Consider the following 24,242-nt stretch of genomic DNA (forward strand, 5'->3'; position numbering starts at 1 on the left):
GCGGGACCCCCGGCGGCCGCGGGCGGGGTGGGGGGGGCTGGGCGGCGGCGGCGGCGTCGGGGGCACCGGGAGGGGGAGGGACCGGGAGGGGGGCCCGGCGGGGCCGCGGCTGCCCGCCCCGCCCCGCTCCGCTCGGCCCCGCTCGGCTCGGCCCCGCTCCGCTCCGCTCCGCTCGGGCTCGGGCTCGGCTCCGCGGCGGGCGTCCGGGCCGCGCTCCGGGGCCGCTCGCTCACTTCCGGCCCGGGCCCCGCGGCGGTGGGCGCGGGGGGGAGGGGGCGGGGCTGCGGGCCGGGGGCTGCGCGCGGGCGGGGGGCCGAGGGGCGGGGGGCGCTTCCGGGGCAGCGGGCCCCGCCCCCCCGCCCGCTTCCGGCCCGGCGCGCGTCGTCATGGCGACGCCGCTCCGGGCCCCGCGGCGCAGGCGCGCGCGCGCGCTCGCGCATGCGCGCTCCGCGCCGGGCTGGGGGCGGGGCGGGGTTTGTCCCCAGCAGTCTGGATCCTTTGTGAGTTGTTGCGGTTGTGGTTGTTGTTTACGGGGGGGTTGTGCGGATCCACTCTTTTTTTTTTTTTTCTGTAATTTCTCCAGGGTTTCTACAGCCCCGTTTAGAGGAGGAAACAATGCAGCCTCCGATGGGAAGGTTGACCCCTGCGGGAGCCGGGGTCAAAGGGTGAAGTGCAGGGTGCGGAGGGAGGGCCGGGAGTCAGGTATGGGTATAGATGAACACACACACATATATAACATAGACACATATACATACGTGTGTGTATACATATATGACACAAAACCATATAATATACATGTGATACATAATACAACATGACTACACACTTATGTAACTGTATGCACACATATAGCATATAATACTGTAGCTACGCATGTTATGATGTGTATATAATATAAATATATAACATGCAATCCTAATAGACGTATGTTATGTAAAATATAATGATATGTATAGTACGTACATAACCGTATATATACACATAACCTATAATACTATATAACTATATATACGTATTATGATATATTACGTTTAATATATATAGTTTCCAGGAACAGAGGATTCGGAAGGGGCTGGGAATGTGGCCTAATGGTAGAGCGCTCACCTCACATGCATGAAGCCCTGGGTTCGATTCCCCAGCACCACATATACAGAAAACGGCCAGAAGGGGCGCTGTGGCTCAAGTGGCAGAGTGCTAGCCTTGAGCGGGAAGAAGCCAGGGACAGTGCTCAGGCCCTGAGTTCAAACCCCAGGACTGGCAAAAAAATCAAAACAAACAACAGAGGATTCGGAAGCAAAGGGTCAGGGGGAGCCAGCGGAAGAAGCCGGCGGGGCGGAGGAAGGCTTCCGGTGGCACCGAGGTGGTCACCGTGTGTTTTAAATCGCAGCTCTGTCCCCCGCTACTCAGGCTTTGCTGCCGGGGCTGGCTGTGAGTCTTGGTCCGCAGATCTCAGCCTCCCAAGGAGCCGGGATTACGGGCGTGGAGCACGGGCCCCGGCTGGGGGGCGGGTGGGGGGGGGGGGATGCCGAGGCTGAGATCTGAGGATCCTGGTTCTAAGCCGGCCAAGCGTCTCAAGAGTCAGTGAGACTCTATACCTCCTGTAAGCACCGGACAGTCGCCAGTGGAACTGTGGCTCACGTACCAGACTTGAGTGGAAAAGCTAAGGGTCAGCAGCCAGACCTTGAATTCAAGCTCCAGAACACACACACACACACACACACACACACACACACACACACACACGTGAGATCTGCTGAAAGAAACACAGTTGAAATCAACCGGCAAGTGGAGTCGTGGCTCCCAAACCAAACAAAACAAAATAAATGCTGAGCTTAGAAAACAACCGATGGCTTCCACATGGGATCCGGCTACTCGGGAGGCCGAGATCTGAGGATCGTGGTTCAAAGCCAGCTTGGACAGGAAAGTCCAAGAAACTCTGATCACCGGAAACCAGAAGTGGAGCGGAGGCTCAAAGGGACAAAATTGCTCAGGGACAGCGCCCGGGTCCTGAGTTCAAAGCCCCACAACCCACAAAAGCAAACGCCTAGCAAAAAACAATCACGTCTCCTCACGTATACATTAGACCCGTCTGGACTTGCACGCACAGAGGAGTATTTCGCCTCTGTTTTCGATCTGTCCCGGCCAGGTTTGTGTCAGGTGACATCTCCGCCAGTTTCTAAGAACCCGTCCCACCCGGTGTTGGGAGAGGGGAAACTGAGGGCAGCCAAAGGGCGTCAGACGCCGGTGGAAAGATGACCCGCAAGGGCAGGGAGGAGCTGGCAAAATGCCGGCTGCAGAGCAGGTAAAGCAAAGCCAGGGCTTGGTGGCTCCCACCCAGCATCTCAGGAGGCTGAGCTCTGAGGACCACGGTTCAAAGCCACACCTGAGCAGGAAAGTGTGGGGGACTCTGATCTCCAAGGAACCGCTTTATAAAATAAAATAAAAAAGCCAGGACCCCCCCCCCCGCCTGGCCCTGAGTTCAAGCCCCAGGCTCCACAATCAGTAAATGCATGCATGAATGAATGAATGAATGAATGAATGAAATCCACAGCAAATTGGACTTACCAGAATGCCACCGTCCACAAGAAAATCGTGGTCTCCAACTAGGTCGGCCGGTCCGGTGCTCGGGTACAAAATAGGAAAGACAATTGGAACTCTCCAGAGAAACCCACCCCTCCCCACCCCTCCCCACCCTCCCCACCCTCCTTCCCCCAGGTGGGACCCGGCTGGGAGGAGGCTTTTCTCTTCCAAATCCCGCGGAGCCCGTGAATGGGGGGTGGGTGGTGCCTTCTCTGAATGACACTGGGGGCCATTTGCCTAAGTCGCTTAACTGGAATTGCTGGCCACCTGTTTGGGGGGGGGGGGGGCCGTGGCGCCTCGCTAGGAAACCGATCTCAATGAGGAAAGCTCAAGATTTGAAGGAAAGGCAAGGATTTGGCCCCCCACGAAAGCAAATGGGACACTGAATCGTGTGCGGTGTTCTGGGTTTTGGGGGGGGGGGGGGTATTATTGCAAGCTGGCGCTCTACCGCGTGAGCCACGGCTCCACTTCTGGCTTTTTGGTGGTTTCATGGGGGGGGGGTGAGAGTCTCATGGACTTTCCTGCCCGGGTTGGCTTCGAACCGTGAGCCTCAGCTCTCAGCTTCCTGAGTAGCTAGGATGATGGTCCCCGCACCCAGCCCAAGCGTATTTTAATAATTCAATTAATATTTAATAATTAAAATGAACCAATCCTGACTCGTGAAGATGCTGTTCTCATTGGTTGCCCAGCGAATCTTTTTCCTAAATATGGCTATTCAGGTCAACCCAACCGAAGCGAAAGAAAGCCTAACGTCCTCAAAATGCAATCAGGGGCTGGGAGTGTGGCTTGGTGGTCGAGGGCTGGCCTAGCACTCACGAAGCCCTGGGTTCGATTCCTAAGTATCACTGACACAGAGAAAAGCCAGAAATGGTGCTGTGGCTCAAGGGGTAGAGTGCTAGCCAGGAGAGAAAAAAAAAAAGAAAAGAAATTCAGGGACTGTGGGGGGGGGAGGCGGGAGGGGGAGGAAGTTGGATTGATGGACGGAGGGGTTGGTTGGATCGGCAGTTGTGGGGTGCGTTATTAAGCAAAGTAGAAGCCCTTTCCATGGCTGGGTGTCGCCGGAGTCGTTTAGCTCTAGCAAAGTTTTGTTCCTGGAAGAGAGTACTTGCCCGTGGTTGTCGATGGATCCTTCTAGATTGCTTGCTGCCGTCCAACACGTTTTGCCAGTCTCTATAAGGTGGGGCCCTCTGCCTCAACATACATGTGGGGTTTGGGGCTTTCTAATAAAGACTCGCCGTTCAGCCTCTCAAACGATGGCGTCTCTGGGGTCTCGCGGATCGAGGGCCCCTATAACCAGACCCCAGTGCCACCAAAAGAAAAGAGAGACAATATTGTTGTTGGTTTTCTGTTATTTAAGAAAGAACTCCATGAAAAAAACAAAAATATGAGTTCTGTGACTTAATCGCATAGGCCAAACAGAACCATTCGGGACTTGGAGGCTGGCGACCTGAAATGAGTCACCGATTGCAGACCTGAGACGAACAGAGGGTGGAAAAACCACTACTGGGTTCTTCAGCTTCTACTAGCGACGAGGACATTGCCAAACCTGCTCAGCAGTTCAGCGTCCTGTAGCATTTCCAAATTGACATTGATCTCCTGTAGGAAATCACTGAAAAAATAATACCCTGGCATGAAAGGATTTTATGTGTCTGTCCCAGGACTTGAACTCAGGGCCTGGGCGCTGTCCCTGAGCTTTCGTGGCGTTCGACCACTTTGAGCCACAGCTCCGCTTCCAGTTTTCCGCTTGGTGGTTCACTGGCAGTAAGAGTCTCACAGACTTTCCTGCCCGGGCTGGCTTTGAACCTCAATCCTCAGATCTCAGCCTCCTCTGGGATTATACGCGGGAGCCACCAAGCCCAGAGCTGTGTGAATGCATCCTGAACTTGTTTCTTCTCTACTGAGAAGACTAAACTTTGGGAAATGTCTTGCTGTTTCTGCTCCCTGGCTTTGCTAAGATATGGAAAGAGTTGGTGGAAATAAAGTATCAACTGGACACTGGTGGCTCACACCTGTCATCCTGGCTACTCAGGAGGCTGAGCCCTGAGGATGGCGGTTCAAAACCAGCCTGGGCGAGAATGTCCCAGAAAACTCTTTTATCTCCCAAGAACCACTAAAAAAGCCAGATGGTGGAGGCTCTGGCTCGAACCTTGAGTGAGAAAGTTCGGGGACAGCACCTAGGCGCACGCACACGCACAGACACGCACACACACACACACACACACACACACACACACACACATCAGATGTCCCCGCTGGCATTTCCCACGTTGCCCGGCAGGTGGAGACAGAGGAAAGGAGAAGAAAGGCTTGGGCGGGACTCTATATATAACAAGCGGCTAAGTCCCCTGGCCACAGACACCGTTAGGAAGTCTCCCAGGAAGCGATCGTGGGCCCGGGATAGCAGGGAAAGGGGGGAACGGAACCTTGGTGAAACCCACCTTTTGGTTTTGTCTTTCTTTTAGGGCTTTCTTTTTCGTGGCACTCCGGGCATTTCTCCCCGAGTTTTTGTGCTCCAGGCTGGTGCTTTACCATTGGAGCAAAGAGCTCCACTTGCGGCTTTTTTGGCGATTCACTGGAGTTCAGGGTCTCGTGGACTGTCCTGCCCCCCACTGGCTTCGAACTGCGATCCTCAGATCTCGGCCTCCTGAGTCTCTGGGGTGACAGGCGGGAGCCACCAGCACCCCACTTCAGATTTTTAGGTATCATATCTTAGGTATCATACCATACCTTTCTGGGCTACAACAGTACTTTCCAATGTCGCCACTCTTCTGAAAAAGGGATGACAGTGTAGACGTGTTTGGGGAAGGGGGGGGGACAATTTCCTATATATCCTTGCTGTTCTTGAACTCATGATCTCTTCTTTCTTCTTCTGACGCATGGGATTCTAGCTGAGGTTTGTCAGCAACCCGTGGCGGCTAGGAGGGGAGGAGGAGACATGCTACCAGCCAGCCAATGAGAACCGAGATGTGCTCAAGGCCAGCACGGGGTCCTGCGAGCCACAGCTTCGCTTCTTGCTTCTTGGGGGGGGGGGGGGGAGGGTGGTAGTTTATTAGCTGTAAGAGTCTCATGGGCTTTCTGCCCAAGGCTGGGGCGACAGCCTAGCGATTTAATTTTTCTGCTTCAGTCGAAACTGGAACCGTAGCTCGTTGCGTGTGCCGTGACTTCAGTATATACACGTTGGCGTGTTTATACTCGAATGCATTTTGCTATTGAGGGATGGAGCGGGGAATGTACTGAAAACTGAAGACTGTAAAGTGGTGTGGGAAATACTGAGTTGTTGGCACATTTCCTTCCCTTCAGCTTTTATCCTCATGTCCTATCCTACGAGCACTGGATCTGGATTTTTATTACAGTCCTCAAGTGTGTGTCCAAATAGTCAGCTGATTTTATTATGTGAGCGCTAAGGACTGGTTTTCTTTGGTCGTTCTTTTTGTAAGCGTAATGGGCCTGGGCACTGTCCCCTGGCTCTGTCACTCAAGGCCGGTGTTCCCTACCGAGCCGCACCTCCATTTCTGGCATTTTGCTGGTGAATGAGTTTCCTACCTAGTGGGGCTTTGAACCTTGATCCTCGGGTCCCGGCCTCCTGAGCAGCTAGGGTGACAGGCGTACGCCGCCATGCGTGGCCCGCTGCACGCCATTTCAATATATGCATTTCCTGATCTCAGCAAGAACCTCAAATAACCCTCAATGGAGGGGAGCACGGCTGCTCTGTAGGTGATCGCATAGGGCACGTGCCACCCACCTGTTTTCCTAGAGCAAGAGTCAATTCTCTTTCCTACAATCCAAGCTGACACGTGCTCGCTGTGGCTATCTTTGTGTTGGTCCTGGGACCTGAACTCAGGACCTGGGGGGGGCTTCTGTCTCCCCTCAAGGCAGGCGCGCTACCACTTGGGCCAAAGAAGCCTTAACACAAAGCATCGAGAGCCACAGTGTACAGAACGGACAGTATTTATTAGACATTCTCCTCTGCGATCAGCACGGTACGCGTGTTACACGCGGCGTCTTTGTACGCCTCGCAGAGGCCCGATGTACCCAAAAGGCCAGGTCCCCCCGCAAGGGGATGGGACGGGGGGATCTCACCCAGGATCTGCCCACCAAGCTGGGGGGCAGGAGGAAACAGACAGCCACGTCGCCTTAGAGCAAGTACCGGAGGGCCCGCGTGGCGAGGGAGAGACTACAGGGGGACCGCACGCGGGCAGAACCACCGAGAACGCCGGCTCTCCTCCCACGATGGTCGCAGGCCAGCTGAGCCCCGGAGGAAAGGAAAGAAAAGCCAGCGGAACTGAAGCCACCACCTACCGGGACTAACTCCGATCCCCCCGGGACCGGGCGGGAGGGCGCACGGCCCCCCACGCGTGTCCACGGGGTGCTGTTTTTCTTGTAGCAAGCACGCTGGACCAGGGACGCTAGGGGCCTTCTTGTTCTCTGCTTGGAAGAAAAAGAAACGGACTCGAGTCCGTCTTCGCCCGTCCCGTCGGTGAGGTGAGCCCACGTGACTTCCGGACCCTGCGGGAGAGAACGCAGCTCACTTGAACCCAGGTCCAACTGTCGCTCCATGCGGGAAAACCACCATCTCCGTCATCCCGGCTGCTCAGGAGGCTGAGATCTGACCATCGGGGTTCAAAGCCAGCCCGGGCAGGAAATCCATGAGACTCTGGGCTCCAGTGAACCCACAAAAAGCTGGAAGTGGGGGGGGTGTGGCTCAGGTGGTAGAGCGCCAGTCTCCAGTGAGAAAGCTAAGGGCTAGCGCCAGGTCCTGAGTTCAAGCCCCAGCTTCCCCAGTGGGGAAGCTGAGATCTGAGGTTCAAAGCCAGGCTGGGCAGGAAAGTCTAGACTCTGATCTCCCATGAACTACCCAAAACAGCCACAAGTAGAGCTGTGGCTCAAGTGTTGGAGTGCTATATAGCCTTGAGCAATGAAGTTCAGGGACAGCGCCCAGGCCCTGAGTTCCAGCCAGGACACACACACACACACACACACACACACACACACACACACGCACGCGCACACACACACGGCTATAGATGGGCTTCTTACACTCTGTTATTACCATGCTTTGTCTTAGTGATTTCAACTACGGAAGGAAATACTAATGTTCCTACCATTAACAATTCATCACTGGCCCCATTTCTGCCCAGAAGCCACAGGTTGATTGAAGCCGGTACAGCCCTGCTACCCAATAGCCTACACCTGTAGGCTCTTACCCCCCACCCCACCCCACCCCACCCCCGCCCCTTCCAGATGCCACTGACAGGCATGTGGTTGACTGTAGTTACGTGTCTGTTCTTTTCTGGCAGTGCTGCGGGTGGAAGGCAGCACACCGTTGGTTCTTTCCAGGATTCAATCAACCCATACAAAAAAAAAGAAAATGTTTTTTTTTTTTTTGGAAGAACACCTGTCATGCTAAGCTACTCAGGAGGCCGGGATCTGAGAATCGCGGTTCGAAGCCAGCGAAGGCAGGCAAGTCTGTGACTCTGATCTCTCATAAACGACTCTGAAAAGGCCGGAAGTGGCGCTGTGGCCCAAGTGGTAGAGCGCTAGCCTTGAGCACAAAGAGGCTCAGGGACAGTGCTCAGGCCCAGAGTTCAAGCCCCACGACTGACAAAAACAAAACAAAACTATAAATAATCTGGAAAAAAAATTGATTTCCTCCCAGCCTGATTTCTGCCGTCTTGAAGCGTCCCAACATGCGCTGAACCAACCAAACAAACATGGCCTCCAACTTTACCCCAGCTAGCTACTATCCCAGGAACGAGCTTCAAGTGACACTCAACCCCAGGGTTTGAGACCACGCAGGATCTCTAACATGAAATCGGGGTGCAAGGCTGTGGCGTGACTTACCGAGCGGGCGGGCCTCGCTCCCGTGTCCGCCCCCTGCCTCGTGGATTTGTTCTGGGCCTTTCCCTCGGCGGCGAGGCCATGGCGGGAGCCGTCGGCTGCGGGATTTCTCTGCTGCCCCCTATCGGTTTATTTCTCTGCTGCAGCAGAAGGGCGTGTAGAGAAAGTTCTGGCTTACTATCTGCATTACAAGGACTCGCTGGTAGACAGCTCATATTTGCACATGTGCAACCGCTTTTCCATCTTTGCCCGAGATTTCCCCCACCCACCCCCTAGATCCAAAATCGGGGGGCAGGGGGAAATCAGCCCAGTCAGAGAAAAACCAAACAATGTATGGTCAATGCTCATGGGGAGGTAGGAAAAATTAAAACAGAGAGGGGGAGAGAGAGAGAGAGAGAGAGAGAGGCACACAAGGGTTGCCATCTCCAAAAACCAAAACCACACACACACACACACACACACACCAGTTTTCTGTTTTGCTCTACGTGCCATCTTTACCTAACCCTCCAATCAACAATACCTCATCTAGGCAGTCTATAATTCCTCTAAATGTGAAGACCAAGGCCACCAGAGGAGCGGGGGAAATGATCCGTCAATAAGGAGGGTGGAAAGGAATTCTGGGAACCCAGGGTGTCGTGGGGTTGTTTACCCGGCTTGGGTTTTCAATGGTCTGGACTTGCTTACTGCCCAATGGCTCTGAGTACATTAAACCACCAACGCCTGCGTCACCTACGTTTAACAGAGGGGAGCGTCTGCATGCCCAGAAAAGCAATGGGGATTTTATTTATTTTTTTCTTTCTTTTTGGCAAAAGATGATTCACAAGTTCACTAAGTCCTTTAAAAACAAAACACAACAAAAAGGACTGACCACGAATACACACTTTCTAGAACTATACATACACAGACACTCGGGGGCGGGGGAGAGAATGACAAATGGGCAGCAGGTGTGGGGGGGGGGTTCACACGGCCTAAGTAGTTCCCACTCGGTAGGACACGAGTTCCGACTCCGATCCTCACTGGGGCTCTGTGTGGTCCTATGAGTTCCAACTTGACGTGGAGCCCTTCTCCCCCAAATAAACAGGTACTGTGTACCAACTTTAAAAAAAGAAAAGGAAGCCCACGACCTCAGGAAATAATTAAGGGACCTTCCACTTACTGCAAAGTGGGGGGGGGAGGGGGAGGGACAAGGAGGCCCCGTGGGGTAGGAAAGGGGAGGACCGCTTTCTAACAGGAATTCCGAATTCCGGTCCTGCCATTTTGTTGGCCAACCCTGTGCTTGGGTTCATCAGCTTAACCAGGTTGGATTTGGAAATGTCTCCTGGTCCGAGCCGAAGCACCGTGATCGTACGATCGCCTCAAACGGCTCCATTTCGTTCTCTCTTTATTACAAGGGGGACCCCAGCCACGCTCGCCTATCTGTGGGTCACCAGTAGTAACGGTCACTAAGGTGGGCGGATCCTACGTGGATGCACGTGGAGGGACAGCGAGAGGAGGAGGAACCGAGAGCCTCAAGCCTGGGTTCCCTTGGCACCATCCAGTTCTCCATACCTGTCCATTCCTAATTGATGTCTTTATACTGTGAGCTCACTGAGTATTCCGAACACCAAGCCCTGGAAAAAGCTTAAGCCAGAGTAGCACAATAGAAGAAACAAACACACCCAAAACAAAAAGAAAGCCAAAAGTAAAAAATAAAATAAAAAAGGCACACTCAGTAAATATTCCAGTATACACACACATAGGCAAAGAAACGGGAGCCATCCACCAGGTTAAAAAATAACAAAAAATCCCACCCCCCAATTCTGATTTCAATCCCACCCCATTCCTATTTTACCCCCCACTCCCACCCCCAAAGCTCTCTGAAGCAGATCATTTATATACTTAACCGTCTTTTGGGGTGGTTTTTTTTTTCCCCTTTTCCCCAAGTGAGAATTAGGACAAACCATGGCTGATGTAAAAGCGCGCGGACAAGGAGACTTGAGAGAAATCAAGAACAAAGTTAGGCAGGGATGGAAGAGCAAGGGGGGGGGGGGGGGCTGGAATTACCTGGCGGCAGGGTGCGCGGGTCCGAGCCGTCGTAGCACTGATCTCTCGTTAGGCAGCAGCTGCCTTACTGGGGGGAGAGGAGTTTAAGAGGGCACTGACCCCCGAAAGCTGCCATTCCTTCGTTCTCATTCCAGCAGGAAGAGGAAGAAGAAGGGAAGTTTTTGTCTCTGGGTAAGTTTTTGGTTTGTTTGTTTTTGATTTTTTTTTTTTGGTTTGTTTTTTTTGTTTTTTTGGCTCCTGAAAAGGCTGGTAAAGAACAGTAACAGTACACATAGTTAGAAGAATGTTCTTTTAGAAAATAGGTCTAAAACAATTGCAGAACATTTAAGCAATGTTTAAAGTCAAACTTTCATTAAGATAAGAAAAAAAAAATGTCACTAGGGTTAAGACGGCCAACCCCAAACGGCATGGTTCAAAACAAAATGAAATAAAATACGGCACTGGGGAAGAAAGCAAACAACATAGCACACACGCACCAAAATAATAAATACATAAATAAATCCAAATCAAAGGAAGCCATTTCCAATGAAACCCGGAAGGCTAGGAGATCCCCACAGCAGATTTCTGTCCACTACTGAAACATTCTACACGCCAAAGTCCCAACGCGCCTAGACTGCATTTGAACCAAACATTTGTGGGTGGTTGTTTTTTTAACAGGGGGGGAAAAAAGAAAGAAAGAAAGAAAGAAGAAAGCAGTGGACCTGGTTATAAATCCTGCAATATATTACATTAAAAACAAATCCTAGTACAACCGAAACACATGTGAAATCAAATCAAACAAATGAAAACGGTAGCAGCAGTTGTTGCCCGTCGGTGCACCTACATTTTCTTAGGAGGAGACCGTGTCTCGCTGGCCAAATGGCCCATAAACCTCCTTAAAACAAAACAACGCGAGCCAGGAGAGAAACACAAGGGTCGATGGCACAATGTCTCTAAGCCCCACCCCGCCGGCCCCAAATCAGGGGTTCAAACCCAGGAGATTTGGTTTTTCCATCGCTCTGATCTTGAGGGGAAAAGGCGTGCTGGCGGACGCTCAGGGTCACTGGCTTTGGTCAATGTCGTCGCTCGGCGTCTTTCAGAGTCTGATAAAGTGCAGGGTGAGAGCCAGGAGTCAAATATCCCGGGGGTAGTTTTCTTAGGATAGCGCACACACACACACACACACAAAGAGCTCAGAGTTCATTGGAGGAAAACCCAGCAGGAGTGGCTAATCAATGAGTGGACGGCCAAAAAAAAAAAGAAGAAGAAAAAGACTATTAAAAATGGTGAGTTCAAATGGGTAGGTAGAGTCAAAGTCCAGTTTGCACCATGGGGAACATAAAAACAGTATCAGAAAAACTGTAAAAAAGAAAATGCAATTTATCCATACAATCTTAACACATACAAAAACGTTTACAGTTCATTCGGCTTTTGGCATCATTATTACACAGATTTGATTGAAAGGAAAAAAAAACATTGTATCTCGTCATTGTTAACAAAGATTATACAAGTGATTTAAACAATTAGGAAAACAAATTCACACCCCTCCCCCCAAAAAACCACTGAAGTATCTAATGTGTTTCTTTGAGGGTTCTTACTTTAATATTGATCTGTTCTTACTTTAATATGGAGAGAATTCAAAAAGCTCGCCCTGTGTGTGTCTTGCTATGCATGCCCTTTGCAAACCTCACAAGTAGGCTGCCAGCTATGTCTTCCTAGGGTGGAATTGTACAGAAAAAGAGCAGTGAGAGAAACTGCAGGTGCAGCAATCTCAAGGGCTGCTGGTGCCTGCTTAACTGGGTAGAAGTGCAAATAGGGCCAGAGCTACCTTTTGCCTGGACCCTTCTCCCACCGACACAAAATGAAGTTTCCAGCAAAGAGAGAGGGTATTCTGGCTGTTGGTGTTTGAAGGCGTGAATCTGGAGGGACAGACCTGTGCTGTGTATAATGGGCTCAAGAGAATGGGTAGATCGGAGGAGGTAGCCACCGTGAGGATTAACCAGGTCTTCGTTGATACCAAAATGGTAGGTACCCAACAATAGGCGGTCATCCGGGGACCATGCCCACGTGTTTCTTTCTGTTCACGGTCAGGGGGTGCAAGAGGCCATTTCTTTTAGGTGTGATCACTCTCCTCTAACGGTGTGCCTTCCTCCTGAGGTGAAATGAGAGCAGCTCACAAATTACTATGCTGTTTGTCAACCAGCAACCTTTCACTTGAGTTTAATAGGATTTCATTCTATGGGGGAAGGGAGGAGGGGGGAGGAAACAACGTTTTCATTACATTCTTTCGTAAAGTGGGGGCAAAAAAAAAAAACAACCAACTGTACAATGAAGCATGATCAAACCTCTGTGAGAGCTGGTTAATACTGATCTTTTATTATTGCCTCCAAGTCTCTCTCTAGCAGTGTCCGGAATTACGTGTGCGGTCCATCTGAAGGAGAAAGGAGCAGGCGCAGCTCGCTGTCATGTTAAAAACTGAGTGGCGTTCATCTCGCGACCCACCTCGGGGAACTCGTGCTGGGAGGGGGTGGGAGGGTGGGGTGGGGGGGTTTAAAGGTTCGTATCGTATGCAGGTGCAGGGGGGGCTTTTCGAAATTGAGAAAGTAGAGGAGTATCAAGAAGGGTCAATATCAAAGGCTGAAGGAAGAGGGCTGAGAGACTCGATATGTCCAAAGAAATCCCCAGAGACCACCACGCCCACCCGACCCCCAACATCTATGTGTAAAAAGAGAAAATGCATAGACACAGCACTGAACCAAAGCAGATACCCAACAGTCGAGAGGCAAAGAAAAAACAAACGACAGAGAGACACTCGCGCGCACACACACGCACACGCACACACACACACACACCAGCCTACGTCTTTAGGTAAGTAGCTCTACCCCCACTGAAGAGTCTAAGTCACTAAAACAATCCATTCTTCAAAATTAAAAAAGAAAAATGTGTTTCCCACCCTGCCCCCTTGTCTAGAATCTAGCCTTCCGGTTGGGCTGGTGTAAAAGCAAAACGCAAAGCACAGACACATGCAGGCTTGCACACTCCGCCACGGGAACCTGGCAGCTGTGTGTGTAACGCCTCGTGGTAAAGCCACTTTTCCTCCTTGTCGGCCTTGCGATGCCCAGCCCACCGGGAGGAGAGGAGCGGGAGCGGGAACGGGAGCGGGGAAGGCTGCACAGGTTTCAAGTGTCAAGTGAACAAAACCGGAAGAGCACGCTCGCTTCGCTTTGGCCGTTGTTGCAGATGCAGGGCATGGACCAGGGAAAGGTTAAGACTAGCATGTATTAAAAAATACAAAATAAAAAAGCAACAGTAACAGAGCATCTTAGCTTGCAAAAAGAGACGAAAACCACTAACAAATACAAGTCAATGCACATCCTTTCAACTAGTGGAACTTCCATAGCTACGGGTCATGTTCTAGAGCAGACACTGCAATGCTGTTCACTCCCGGGTGCGGGGACGGACGTGATGGGGGAGAATCACGCACCCCCTCCCACCCGGATTAAGGGGCGGGGGGGGGCGGGGAACCGAAGACTAAAACCAAAAAACAAGTGAGAAAGGCCCACGAGCGGCCCTGGGGATGGAGCCACCGATGGGCGCGGAGAAGGCCGCTGGCCCGTCCCGGGGGGGGACGGCGGAACAGTCGCGTGGCCTACGGGAAAGGGGGGGGTCATTAAGGCGCTATCCCCTCCTGCCGCCCGCCCAGGCCCAGGCAAGCCTCAAGTTGTGGCTGGCGGGTATTGTGGCTCAAAACCAACATGGGGGGGGGGGGCGGTTTGCTGTGGCTGGATAAAAACAGGAGCCAGGAGTCCTTGTGGGCCGGGGTGGGGCTCCCCAGAGTGGCCCCCAAGGGCCCCGTGCCCCCCTCCGACCAGGCGCTGCTTTCTGCCCTGGGCTAGGAGCCGCCGCTCGGCCCTCTGGTCCCGGGCATCCTCGGTGAACAGCACTGCAAGTCGGTGTTGAGAAACCAAGAAAAAAGAAAGAAAAAGAGAAAAGAAAGACAGGGGCGGGCGGAGGGCGGGCGGAGGGCGGGCCGAGGGCGGGCCACGAAGGCGAGTGGGGGGTCACTCGACCAGGAGCTTGATCTCATTGGCTAGCAGCTGGTTCATGTTGAAGAGCGCGGCGGGCAGCTGGCCCAGGGGCTCGGCGCCGCTCTCGGGGTCGCTGTCGACGGAGCTGGAGCTGGCGCTGGCCGCGGGCCCCAGCTCGGGCTCGCTGGTCTCGCTGGCGGTGGACACCACCGACAGGAGGGACATGCGCCGCGTGAGGCGGCCGGGGGGCAGCAGCGAGGCGGCGTAGTCCGCGATCGTCCCGGCCACGTCCAGGTCGCAGGCCTTGTCGAAGGCCATGAACCCCACGTTGGCGTTGGCCTCGCACACGCAGAAGGAGCCGTCGTCCTTCATCAGCAGGTCGATCCCGCACACATCCATGCCCAGGATGTTGGACACCTGCACGGCCAGCTGCTGGCCCTGCTCGCTCAGGGTGCACATCATGCCCACGCCACCTGCGCGGGACACAGGACGGGGGGAGGGGGGTCAGGGGCCCCCCCTCCCCCAGGCGGACGCGGTAGAGCCATCGCGAGGCCCTGAGTGCAAGAAGCTCAGTGGTTATACACCTGGGGGGGGGGGCGGGGGAAAGTTCTAGAAGGCGCCGGCGCGGCTTTACCTAGGGAGCAGTTGCTCTGCATCCGCCCGTCGGTGGAGCAGCGGAGCATGGTGCCCACCACGCGGCCGCCGACCACGATGACCCGCACGTCCCGGCCGTGGGACTCCTGCACGTATTTCTGGAACAGGTAGGGCGCCTCGTGGCGGATGAGGTGGCTCAGGTCAGCCAGGTGGTGCTTGTCACGCGCCAGGAACACAGCTTTGCCTGGGGGTGAGAAGCAAAACCGACAGCTGCCTACGCCGCGTCTGTGCAGGGTAATACACAGCCTCCACGCGGCATGGAGGTACAGACGCAGATGTGCAGGGTAATACACAGTCTCCACACGGCATGGAGGTACAGACGCAGACGTGCAGGGTAATACACAGCCTCCACGCGGCATGGAGGTACAGACGCAGATGTGCAGGGTAATACACAGCCTCCACGCGGTATGGAGGTACAGACGCAGATGTGCAGGGTAATACACAGTCTCCACACGGTATGGAGGCACAGACGCAGACGTGCAGGGTAATACACAGCCTCCACGCGGTATGGAGGCACAGACGCAGACGTGCATTTACACAACGTATACACATATAGAATAGGTTGCAATGTAGACACATGACAGATGTAAATCATCAAACCATGGACAGCTGAATATGTCTGTGTGTCCACGTGCGTATACATATATGTAAGTGTGGATGTGTACGTGTGCATGTGCATATATGTAAGTGTGGATGTGTACGTGTGCATGTGCATATATGTAAGTGTGGATGTGTACGTGTGCATGTGCATATATGTAAGTGTGGATGTGTACGTGTGCATGTGCATATATGTTAACTGTGGATGTGTACGTGTGCATGTGCATGTATATGTAAACGTATATGTCTATATATGTACATGAGGTGAGGTTCTGGGTTGTTTTTTCTCTTTTGGCCAGTCCTGGGGCTTGAACTCAGGGCCTGGGGCGCTGTCCCTGAGCTTCTTGTGCTCAAGGCTAGCACTCTGCCACTGGAGCCATAGCACCATTTCTGCCTTTTTCTGTGTATGTGGCACTGAGGAATCGAACCCAGGGCTTCATGCATGCGAGGCAAGCGCTCTACCGCTAGGCCACCTTCCCAGCCCCTGTAAGTGTCCATATGAGTGTAAATGTATGTTTCCTCCATCTTCGTGTATCTCAATCAGCTTTGAGAATCAATGACACCTCGTTCTTTTTACACTGTTCAAAATCATTGAGTTACAATTAAACGAAACAATGCCAGACTCCTGCATAAACCGTGCGTGAAGACCAAGTTAAGAATCCTCTCCCGTGCCGCCTAATTCTCAAGCTCCTGGGGTGGAGCAGGATTCACTTTGATCTCCGTGGTAAGGTGGGGGGTTGGGGGGGGATCTGGGCCAGCTGGGGTGGCCTGGCTCTCGGTATGGCTGCTGGCCTCTCTGGGATCATCCGCTGGGTGCAATGGCTCACGGCCATGCCGCTACGCACCTCTGTGGCCCCGAGTGTTCTTCACCACCATCGGGAACTCCAGCACCTCCGCCTCGTCGATCATTTTGGCGAAGTTTTCGTGGCCACCTGGAGCGGGCAGAGAGTCAACCTGAGAATAGCAGCAGCAGTGGGGGGGGCGCGGCGAGCAGCGTGATCTGCCCCAAGGGCGGCAGGGCGAGGGAGGCGGGAGCCAAGCGTCTCAGGCCAGGTTGTATTTTTTCTCGGAGAAAACAAACACAGATGAAACTGTAAACATCAACGGCAAATGGAAATCGAACGCCCACCTGTTTAAAACACCACATTTCCCCCCGGGCCTGGGGCTTGAACCTCAAGGGCTGTCCCTGGGCTGTTTGTGCTGCTCGAGGCTAGGCGCTTTACCATGTTGAGCCACAGCGCCAATCCAGGTCTTCTGGTGGCTAAATTGGGCATAACGAGCCTCACGGACATCCTTGCCGGGACTGGCTTTGAACCCTAACCCTAAGATCTCAGCCGCCTGAAGTGGCTAGGACGCCAGGCGTGAGCCACCGTGCCTGGTGCCTGGCTTGCCTTCCGTACCCAGGAGCAAATGATAAACAAGCGGTGTCAGGCCAAGTGGAGTCTAATTGCAAAATAATAATAATAATAATAAAGTTAAAAAGCAGCATGATGATAGAGGAGCAACTAAGCCAGGCAAGGGCTCATGAAGTCACTGTAAATGTTGAGAAATCAAGATGACCGACGCCCCAAACTACCATCCAGCAACGCGGGAGAGAGAAGGATTCTCTGTGTGCTAATCTGACTCATCTTTTTCTCCTTTCCATTCTCTTGCAGGCTGATACCAAAGTCGGATTTCAAGTGATGCAAATGACTTCAAGGGACCTTTTTGGGACAGCAGCTAAAATCAACAGCTGTATTTTTTTTGGGGGGGGGAAGGGGGAGTATTGGGGTTTGAACTCAGCATTTCACACGTGTGGGCTACCATGAACCCAAACGGGGTGTGGGGGGGGTCTTTTTAAATGTACTAACAAGAAGGGCACAGAGACTTCTTTTTAAAGCCTCATTAAACTTCCATTCATTTTACTGCACATTTATTCCAAGAAATACCTTAGATAAGACTCTAGAATTTGGTAGAGATCTTCGTCTACCTAGAAGAACTGGAAAGGCAGGAAGTGGATTAGCATAACCCGGCAAAGCACTGGCCGTGACCGGTGCCGGGCTATCATGGGGGAGCAGTGACCTGGGCACTGGAGGCCTTCAGCGCAATTTGGTACTGAAGAGATGTACGGATCGGCTGAGTGTGAATCCACACGAGACTGACCTTTTCCGGGGGGCGGGGGGGGGGGCGGGCGGAAAGGATCTTTTATCTTTTTAAAAGCTTACCTGGTCGTTTTCTTAAACGGAAACAAAACCTCGAAATAATTATGGAATATATCAAACAGAAATACCAAATTCTGTCATCTTGAACCTCACACCACAAGGTCTGTGGGCAAGGGCCGGGATTACAGGTGTGTGCCGCCCGACCCGGCTCAGACTGACTGCTAGGGAACTGCCACCGGTCCGGCCCTGTCGCGACCTCACCGTAGGAGAAGGTGTCTGGCAAGGGGACGCCATGGCCGGCCAACTCTTGAAACGTCCAGAATTTGTTGACACAGTTCAGGATGGCCTGGGGTCGGTTCATCAGGCGGCAGCCCATTTTCTCTAGGTGGCGCAGGACGGTGATGTCGCTGTCGCTCTGCACCCAGGGGGTGGGGACCCTCACGACCACCACCTGAGGGTAGGCAGAGATGAGCTCTCCGTTGATCCGCACACCTGAAACACACCGGCAAGCCAAAGCCATGACGGGGGAGCCTGCCACAAAAGCCACGCCGCTGGGCGCCGTGGCTCACGCCTGTCATCCCGGCTACTCGGGGGGGACTGAGATCTGAGGATCGGGGTTCAAAGCCAATAAACTTAATTTCCAATCAACTACGTCCGCAGTGAACTACCACAAGAAGGAAAAAAGAAGCCAGAAGTGGCGCTGTGGCTCAAGTGGTCGAGCGCTGGCCTTGAGCACAGACACTCGGGAACAGCGCCCGGGGCTCTGAGTTCAAGACTCGGGCTCTACGCAATCGTAGTACATGCTAACATGATGGCCGTCACGTAGCCACGTGTTCCGTTATTCAGAGCAAATGTGAGAGCTGAGAATCGCGGTGCAGAGCCAGCCTGGGCAGAACAGCGCATGAGACTCTCCAAGGAACCACCAGAAAACCAGACATGGCGCTGTGGCTCACGGGGTCGAGCGCCAGCCTTGAGCGGGAGAGGCTCAGGGACGGCGCCCGGGCCCCGAGTTCGAGCCCCACGACCGACAGCAAGAAGGAAAAACACCCCGGGCCCGCCCCGCGCGGTACCAACCAGCGGCTCGGGGAGGCGGGACGTACCCAGGTTCCCCTGCTCCACGGTCAGGACCACCTCGTCCATCAGCACCGCCCGGAAGTCCAGCTCCTCCTCGCAGCACTTGGCCTTGAGGGCACGGAGGATCTCTCTCTGCGGGTAGTCCTCGCGGATGCGCCGGTCGGTCAGGAACCACAGCTTGGCCGCCATGGCGCTGCACATGGTGATCCCGCTTCGTGGGCGAGCGGCCCTTTATCTGCGGCGAGAGGAGACGCGTGCAGCGCGGGGCGGGGCCGGGATCGGAGGATCGCGGTTCAAAGCCAGCTCGGGCAGGAACGTGTCTGTGAGACTCTGAACGCCGGTGAACCCACCCCAAAACTGGAAGTGGCGCTGTGGCTCAAGGAGGCAGAGCGCCAGCCTCGAGCAGAAGAGCCGGGGACAGCGCCCAGGCCCCGAGTTCAAGCCCCACCACCAACAGCAAAATACTCTCTAGGAATTAGCTCTGGGCTGATCATCTACCTCTCCAGTTTATCTCCTTCTTTATAGCAGATATCAAACACTAACTTAGACACCCCAAGTCTCTAGCACTACAGGCCCCAATCAAGTTTATTCTGTCACCTGTGTTATTAGGGTATGTGTGTGTCCTAGTGTTTGAACTCAGGGCCTGAGTGTTGTTCCTCAAAGCTGGCTGGCGCTCTACCACTTGAACCACAGCTCCACTTGTGGCTAATTTTGGTGGCTCGTCGGAAGTAAGCATCTCACGGGCTTTCCTGCCCAGGCTGGCTTGGAACCGGGATCCTCAGATCTCAGCCTCCACGGGAGCTGGGATGCCAGGCGGCGACCGCTGCAACCACCCAAATGCTGCCACGAGGTACGTAGGAATTGTAACCAAAAGAAAGCGCCGGAGAATGAGCCCGGAAGACCTGCGGTGATGCGAGTAGACGCTGCGTCCCATTCAGAGACGAGCCCACCACCACTGCCGGCCGCCGAGGGCGGGCGCCTACGCCGTGTTTGCGCTCCTCTAAATAGACGGTTTAAGCCGTCTGCTAGACCGTGGGGAAGCCACAGTGCCGCTCTGGGGTGTGAATCAGGACTGAAGCAGTCGTTGAGACTCGTTTCCCTGAGGCGAGAACGGGTTTTCAAATCAAACTCCACCAACTACCAAGGGCAGCCAGCCTCCCAGGAGGCGGAGACCTGAGGATCGCGGTTCTAAGCCAGCCCCGGCAGGACAGCCTGTGAGACTCTTATCTCCAATGAGTGACTATACAGCCGGAGGGAGAGCTGTGATTCAAGTGGCAGAGCGCCAGCCTTGAGCAAACAGAAAGCTCAGGGACAGCGCCCAGGTTGTGAGTTCGAGTTCCACAGTAATTTCTCTCAAGGATAGTTAGTTGCCTCTTGTCCTGAGCATCCAAAGGGTCGGGGGAGGGGGCGCCCGGGGACTAAGGGGTGCATACCCGCTGCGTGCACACTTCGCACCACCCAGATGGCTCGCGTGGACTACACATGACATATTGTGCAAGGCACTCGGCGCCTTGCATGGTTTACGAGGAAGGACGGGTGCTCGAATCTTCGGAGATGGGACACACGGTGCAGCCCGGGCTGGCCTCCCCCATTACTGCCCCCGCCAGCGCCCCCCGAGCCAACTCGAGTCAATGTCGGGAAGCGACGGGGCTGACGACACAACAGCATGGTGATTGTGTCGCCTGGATCGTTCTTTAGAGCTCCCGCTGTCTGTGCTAGTGTGAGAGAGGTTGACCTCTCAGAAGCTTACCACTGGATCTATCAAGAAGGAGATGCTGGGCTGGGGATATGGCCTAGTGGCAAGAGTGCCTGCCTCGGATACACGAGGCCCTGGGTTCGATTCCCCAGCACCACATATGCAGAAAACGGCCAGAAGCGGCGCTGTGGCTCAAGTGGCAGAGTGCTAGCCTTGAGCGGGAAGAAGCCAGGGACAGTGCTCAGGCCCTGAGTCCAAGGCCCAGGACTGGCCAAAAAAAAAAAAAAGAAGGAGATGCACACAAGACTCTAGAATGTCCGTGCTCAGCCTGGCTTGCTGGCGCGTGCCTGGCGTGCCCGCTTCGTGGGAGGGTGGTGGAGGAGGAGGGCAGTTTAGGGCCAGCAGGGCACAAAAACTCTTATCTGAAAAATGTGGGGTTCACCAGTTCTACCAAAGGCTGGGGGGGGGGGATGTACCTCATTTTGAAACATTCTGTCACTGCCCTTCAAGAAATGAAGGCTTAATGCCATGAGAGACAGGCCGCCTTGGTGCGGCTCTGGCTCGCTGCCTACACTGGGGACAAGGTACCTTTGGTCATTTGGAACAGATTCTCTTTATTATGATTATGACTATTTTGTGGCTGTCCTGGGACTTGAACTCGGGGCCAGGGCCAGCGCTGAGCTTTTTCTCCTCAAGGCGAGCGCCCTACCACTTTGAGACACCGCTCCACGTCTGGCTTTTTGGTGATTGCTTAGAAGCTAAGAGCCTCGTGGACTTTCCTGCCTGGGCTGGCTTTGAACCACTGGCTCAGACCTGGGCCTCCTGCAGAGCTGGGATGGACCGGCGGGAGCCACGGTGCCCAGCCTCTGCCTTTCACGTACAGATGGAGAGGTGTCTCGCCCTTCCTGCCCACCAGACAGACATCGGGACACACATGGGCCCGTGGGTTTCACAAGTGCTGGGGCGTTACGGTGGCACAGAGACTCTGGACCCGAGTTCGAATCCACAAGAGCTTTCCGGTGATCTCCACAGGCCTATTATTGCCCAGAAATAAGGGATCACCACTCCTCACTGGTGCTTTCTCCGATCCAGACCCTGACGCCAGCCTGCCTCTCACCGCCACCACCCCACCTGGCCTTCCTAGGCTGCCCCCCCCCCAATTCACACCTGCGCCAGCAGCCGCCAGGCAAAAGCTCTCTCCATCTGTGCCCTCCTCCCACTCCGGGGATCCCCCCCACCCCCAAGTCAGGCAGCCCAAGCCAAGCAGACACACACACCCTGGGCCACAGCCAAGGCCTGCCTGTATACAACTCAAAAAATACCCACGCTTTTCTCCTCCCCTGCCCCCCCAACATTGTGGGGTTTCACGCACTCACATTATGGGAAGAAAGAAACAAATGATGTTGACAAGAAGTAAGCATTTATCTCCGTGCTTGAAGCTTAAGATCCCCAAGACTTTTCGTTTTGGAAAGAGCCCGCTATGCTGCTCGGGCTAGCCTCAAAATGAGATCCTCTTGGCCTCAGCCTCTCTAGAGAACTGGGGTTACATGTGCCCCACCACACCCAGCTCTAGATCCTTTTTCGGGGGGCTGGGGGGCAAAGCAGGTGGTAGAGGGTTTGAACTTGGAGCCAAGAGTGTGCCAGCCATAGATTCGTTCTTAAGATATTTTACAGATAGTTCCTTGAATTGTAACTTGCCTAGGAGACGAAGCAAGAGTAAGTTCCTTTGCTACCTTTCAAGCGATTTCAAGTAAATATTCTCAGATCTAGAGCTTGGTATTTGTTTCTGATCCGTTCTGATTTCCTTGCTATAAACAATGGGAAAGGTCAACTACATCATGAACATTTACAATTTCCAGAAAGATCTGTCAATCCATTCATTGCCTACAGAATGATAGACACACAATAGGAGACCTGCGCCACCTCATACGGCAAAAATAAAGGCCAAGGATACATTCCCACGCCACATTTTGATTTGTGATGTCCTTCCTTCTAAAGAGTAAACTACCCCAGGACAAAAAGAAAAAGGGGCTGGGGGTCTGGCTCACATTCAACCTCCAATGCCATCAGAAGAAGAGAGAAAAATCAGCTCTGCATGCCTACAACGCCAGCCCCTGCGTGACTGGGGACAGACCACCAGTTCTAGAACAATCTTAGGTCATAGTGTGACATCTCTTATGTTTAGGGAAAAAAATAAAATAGTATATATGTTTTATCCTCGGGAAGGATATGATATATGAACTCAAAATCCAAATGGATAAAGGTTAGGCGAGAAAACTAAAGTCACTGGTTCTGAAATCCACCTCCCTACCGGGCCGTGGGCTGCAAAATGCCCAAATGTAAGTCTTTCCTTTGCCCAGAACCTAGGCCAACTCTCCCCTATACTTTGTTCTTTGTGCCAGTCCTGGGACTTGAACTTGGGGCCCAGATGCTGTCCCTGAGCTTTTGTGCTCAAAGGCTATAGCTCCGTTTCCTGCTTCTCGGTGCTTAACTGGAAATAAGAGTCTCACAGACTTTCCTACCTAGGCTGGCTTCATAATGTGGTCCTCAGACCTCAGCCTCCTGAGCAGCTGGGATGACGGGCGGGAGCCGCCGGGGCCCGCTCTCCTACACTTTGTTCTAGAATACTCACAGTACCAGTTACACTGCAATGGGAGGGACATAAATGTGGAGGACTGCTCCTGGAATAGGAAGAGAAAAACGTTCTCCAGTTCATTTTGGGTCCGCAGATGTAGAACTGTACACTAATACGCCACAGAATCTGTACCAAATTCTAGAATCTTCTTCTAGCATTTGCTCTTTCTTTCAGTGGTTGGGACGAGAAACAGGACTTGGGTGGGCTTGGTGGTGAACAGCCAGTGTATGTGAGTTGTGCACAATCCTCAGAACTTCAGTCTTGGGGTGCGAGGTCTTGCTAAGTAGAGCCCAGCCTAACCTTGAACTCAAGATCCCCATTGCGTCAGCCTTCAGTGCTGGGATTCTAGGTGCTCAGGGTTTTCGGGGTTTGGTTGTTGTTGGGAGGAGGTGGGTGTGGATGGGGTGGCGATGGAGTTTGAACTCAGGACCCCGGGCGCTGTCCCTGAGCTTCTTTTACTCAAGGCTGGTGGTCTACCACTTGCGCCACGGCGCCGCTTCTGGCTTTTTTAGTAATGAAGTGGAGATGAGACTCTCACAGACTTTCTTGCCAGGGCTGGCTTTGAACTGTGATCCTCAGATCTCAGCCTCCTGGGTAGCTGGGATTATAGGGGAGAGCCGCCAACATCTGGCTACAATTCTTTTTAACCCGCAAGTAAAACCAAAGCCGGTATATATACAAATGTTGGTTATTTCCTTTACCCCAAAGTCTGTATCAAATAGAGACCTAGCTTCGGGGAGAGCTTAGTGGTAGAAAGTGCACCCCACAGTCGTGACAAGGTCCCAGATTCCACCTTCGGCATCACAAAGCAAAACAAAACAAAAAACATTTAGGGATAAAAAAAAAAAATTACACACACACACACACACACACACACACACAAACAGAGCTGTAGCAAGGGATAAGAGCATTAGCCTTGTGCAAAGAAGCTCAAGGACAGTGCCCAGGCCCTGAGTTCAAGCCTTGGGACCACCATC

The 24,242-nt window shown here is 53.4% G+C and overlaps 1 protein-coding gene across 2 annotated transcripts; it reads right to left on the bottom strand.

The window, feature by feature from the left end:
* Positions 1 to 10,485: 10,485 nt before the first annotated feature.
* On the bottom strand, positions 10,486 to 19,147 carry Rimklb (ribosomal modification protein rimK like family member B). 2 transcript variants are annotated; one of them, XM_048335221.1, is made up of 6 exons: positions 18,961 to 19,147; positions 18,122 to 18,352; positions 16,565 to 16,651; positions 15,103 to 15,306; positions 14,796 to 14,941; positions 10,486 to 10,707 (listed from the first exon to the last, which is right to left on the bottom strand). In XM_048335221.1, the coding sequence occupies exons 1-6, from the start codon at positions 19,133 to 19,135 to the stop codon at positions 10,510 to 10,512; spliced, it is 1,041 nt and encodes a 346-aa protein (XP_048191178.1). In that variant the 5' UTR covers positions 19,136 to 19,147; the 3' UTR covers positions 10,486 to 10,509. The 2 variants fall into 2 exon arrangements, with proteins under 2 accessions (XP_048191178.1, XP_048191177.1); XM_048335220.1 differs by lacking the exon at positions 10,486 to 10,707 and having other exon boundaries at positions 14,502 to 14,941.
* Between the last annotated feature and the right edge of the window lie 5,095 nt (positions 19,148 to 24,242).

The sequence above is a fragment of the Perognathus longimembris genome, chromosome 27 (assembly GCF_023159225.1).
Source record: "Perognathus longimembris pacificus isolate PPM17 chromosome 27, ASM2315922v1, whole genome shotgun sequence".
NCBI lineage: Eukaryota > Metazoa > Chordata > Mammalia > Rodentia > Heteromyidae > Perognathus > Perognathus longimembris.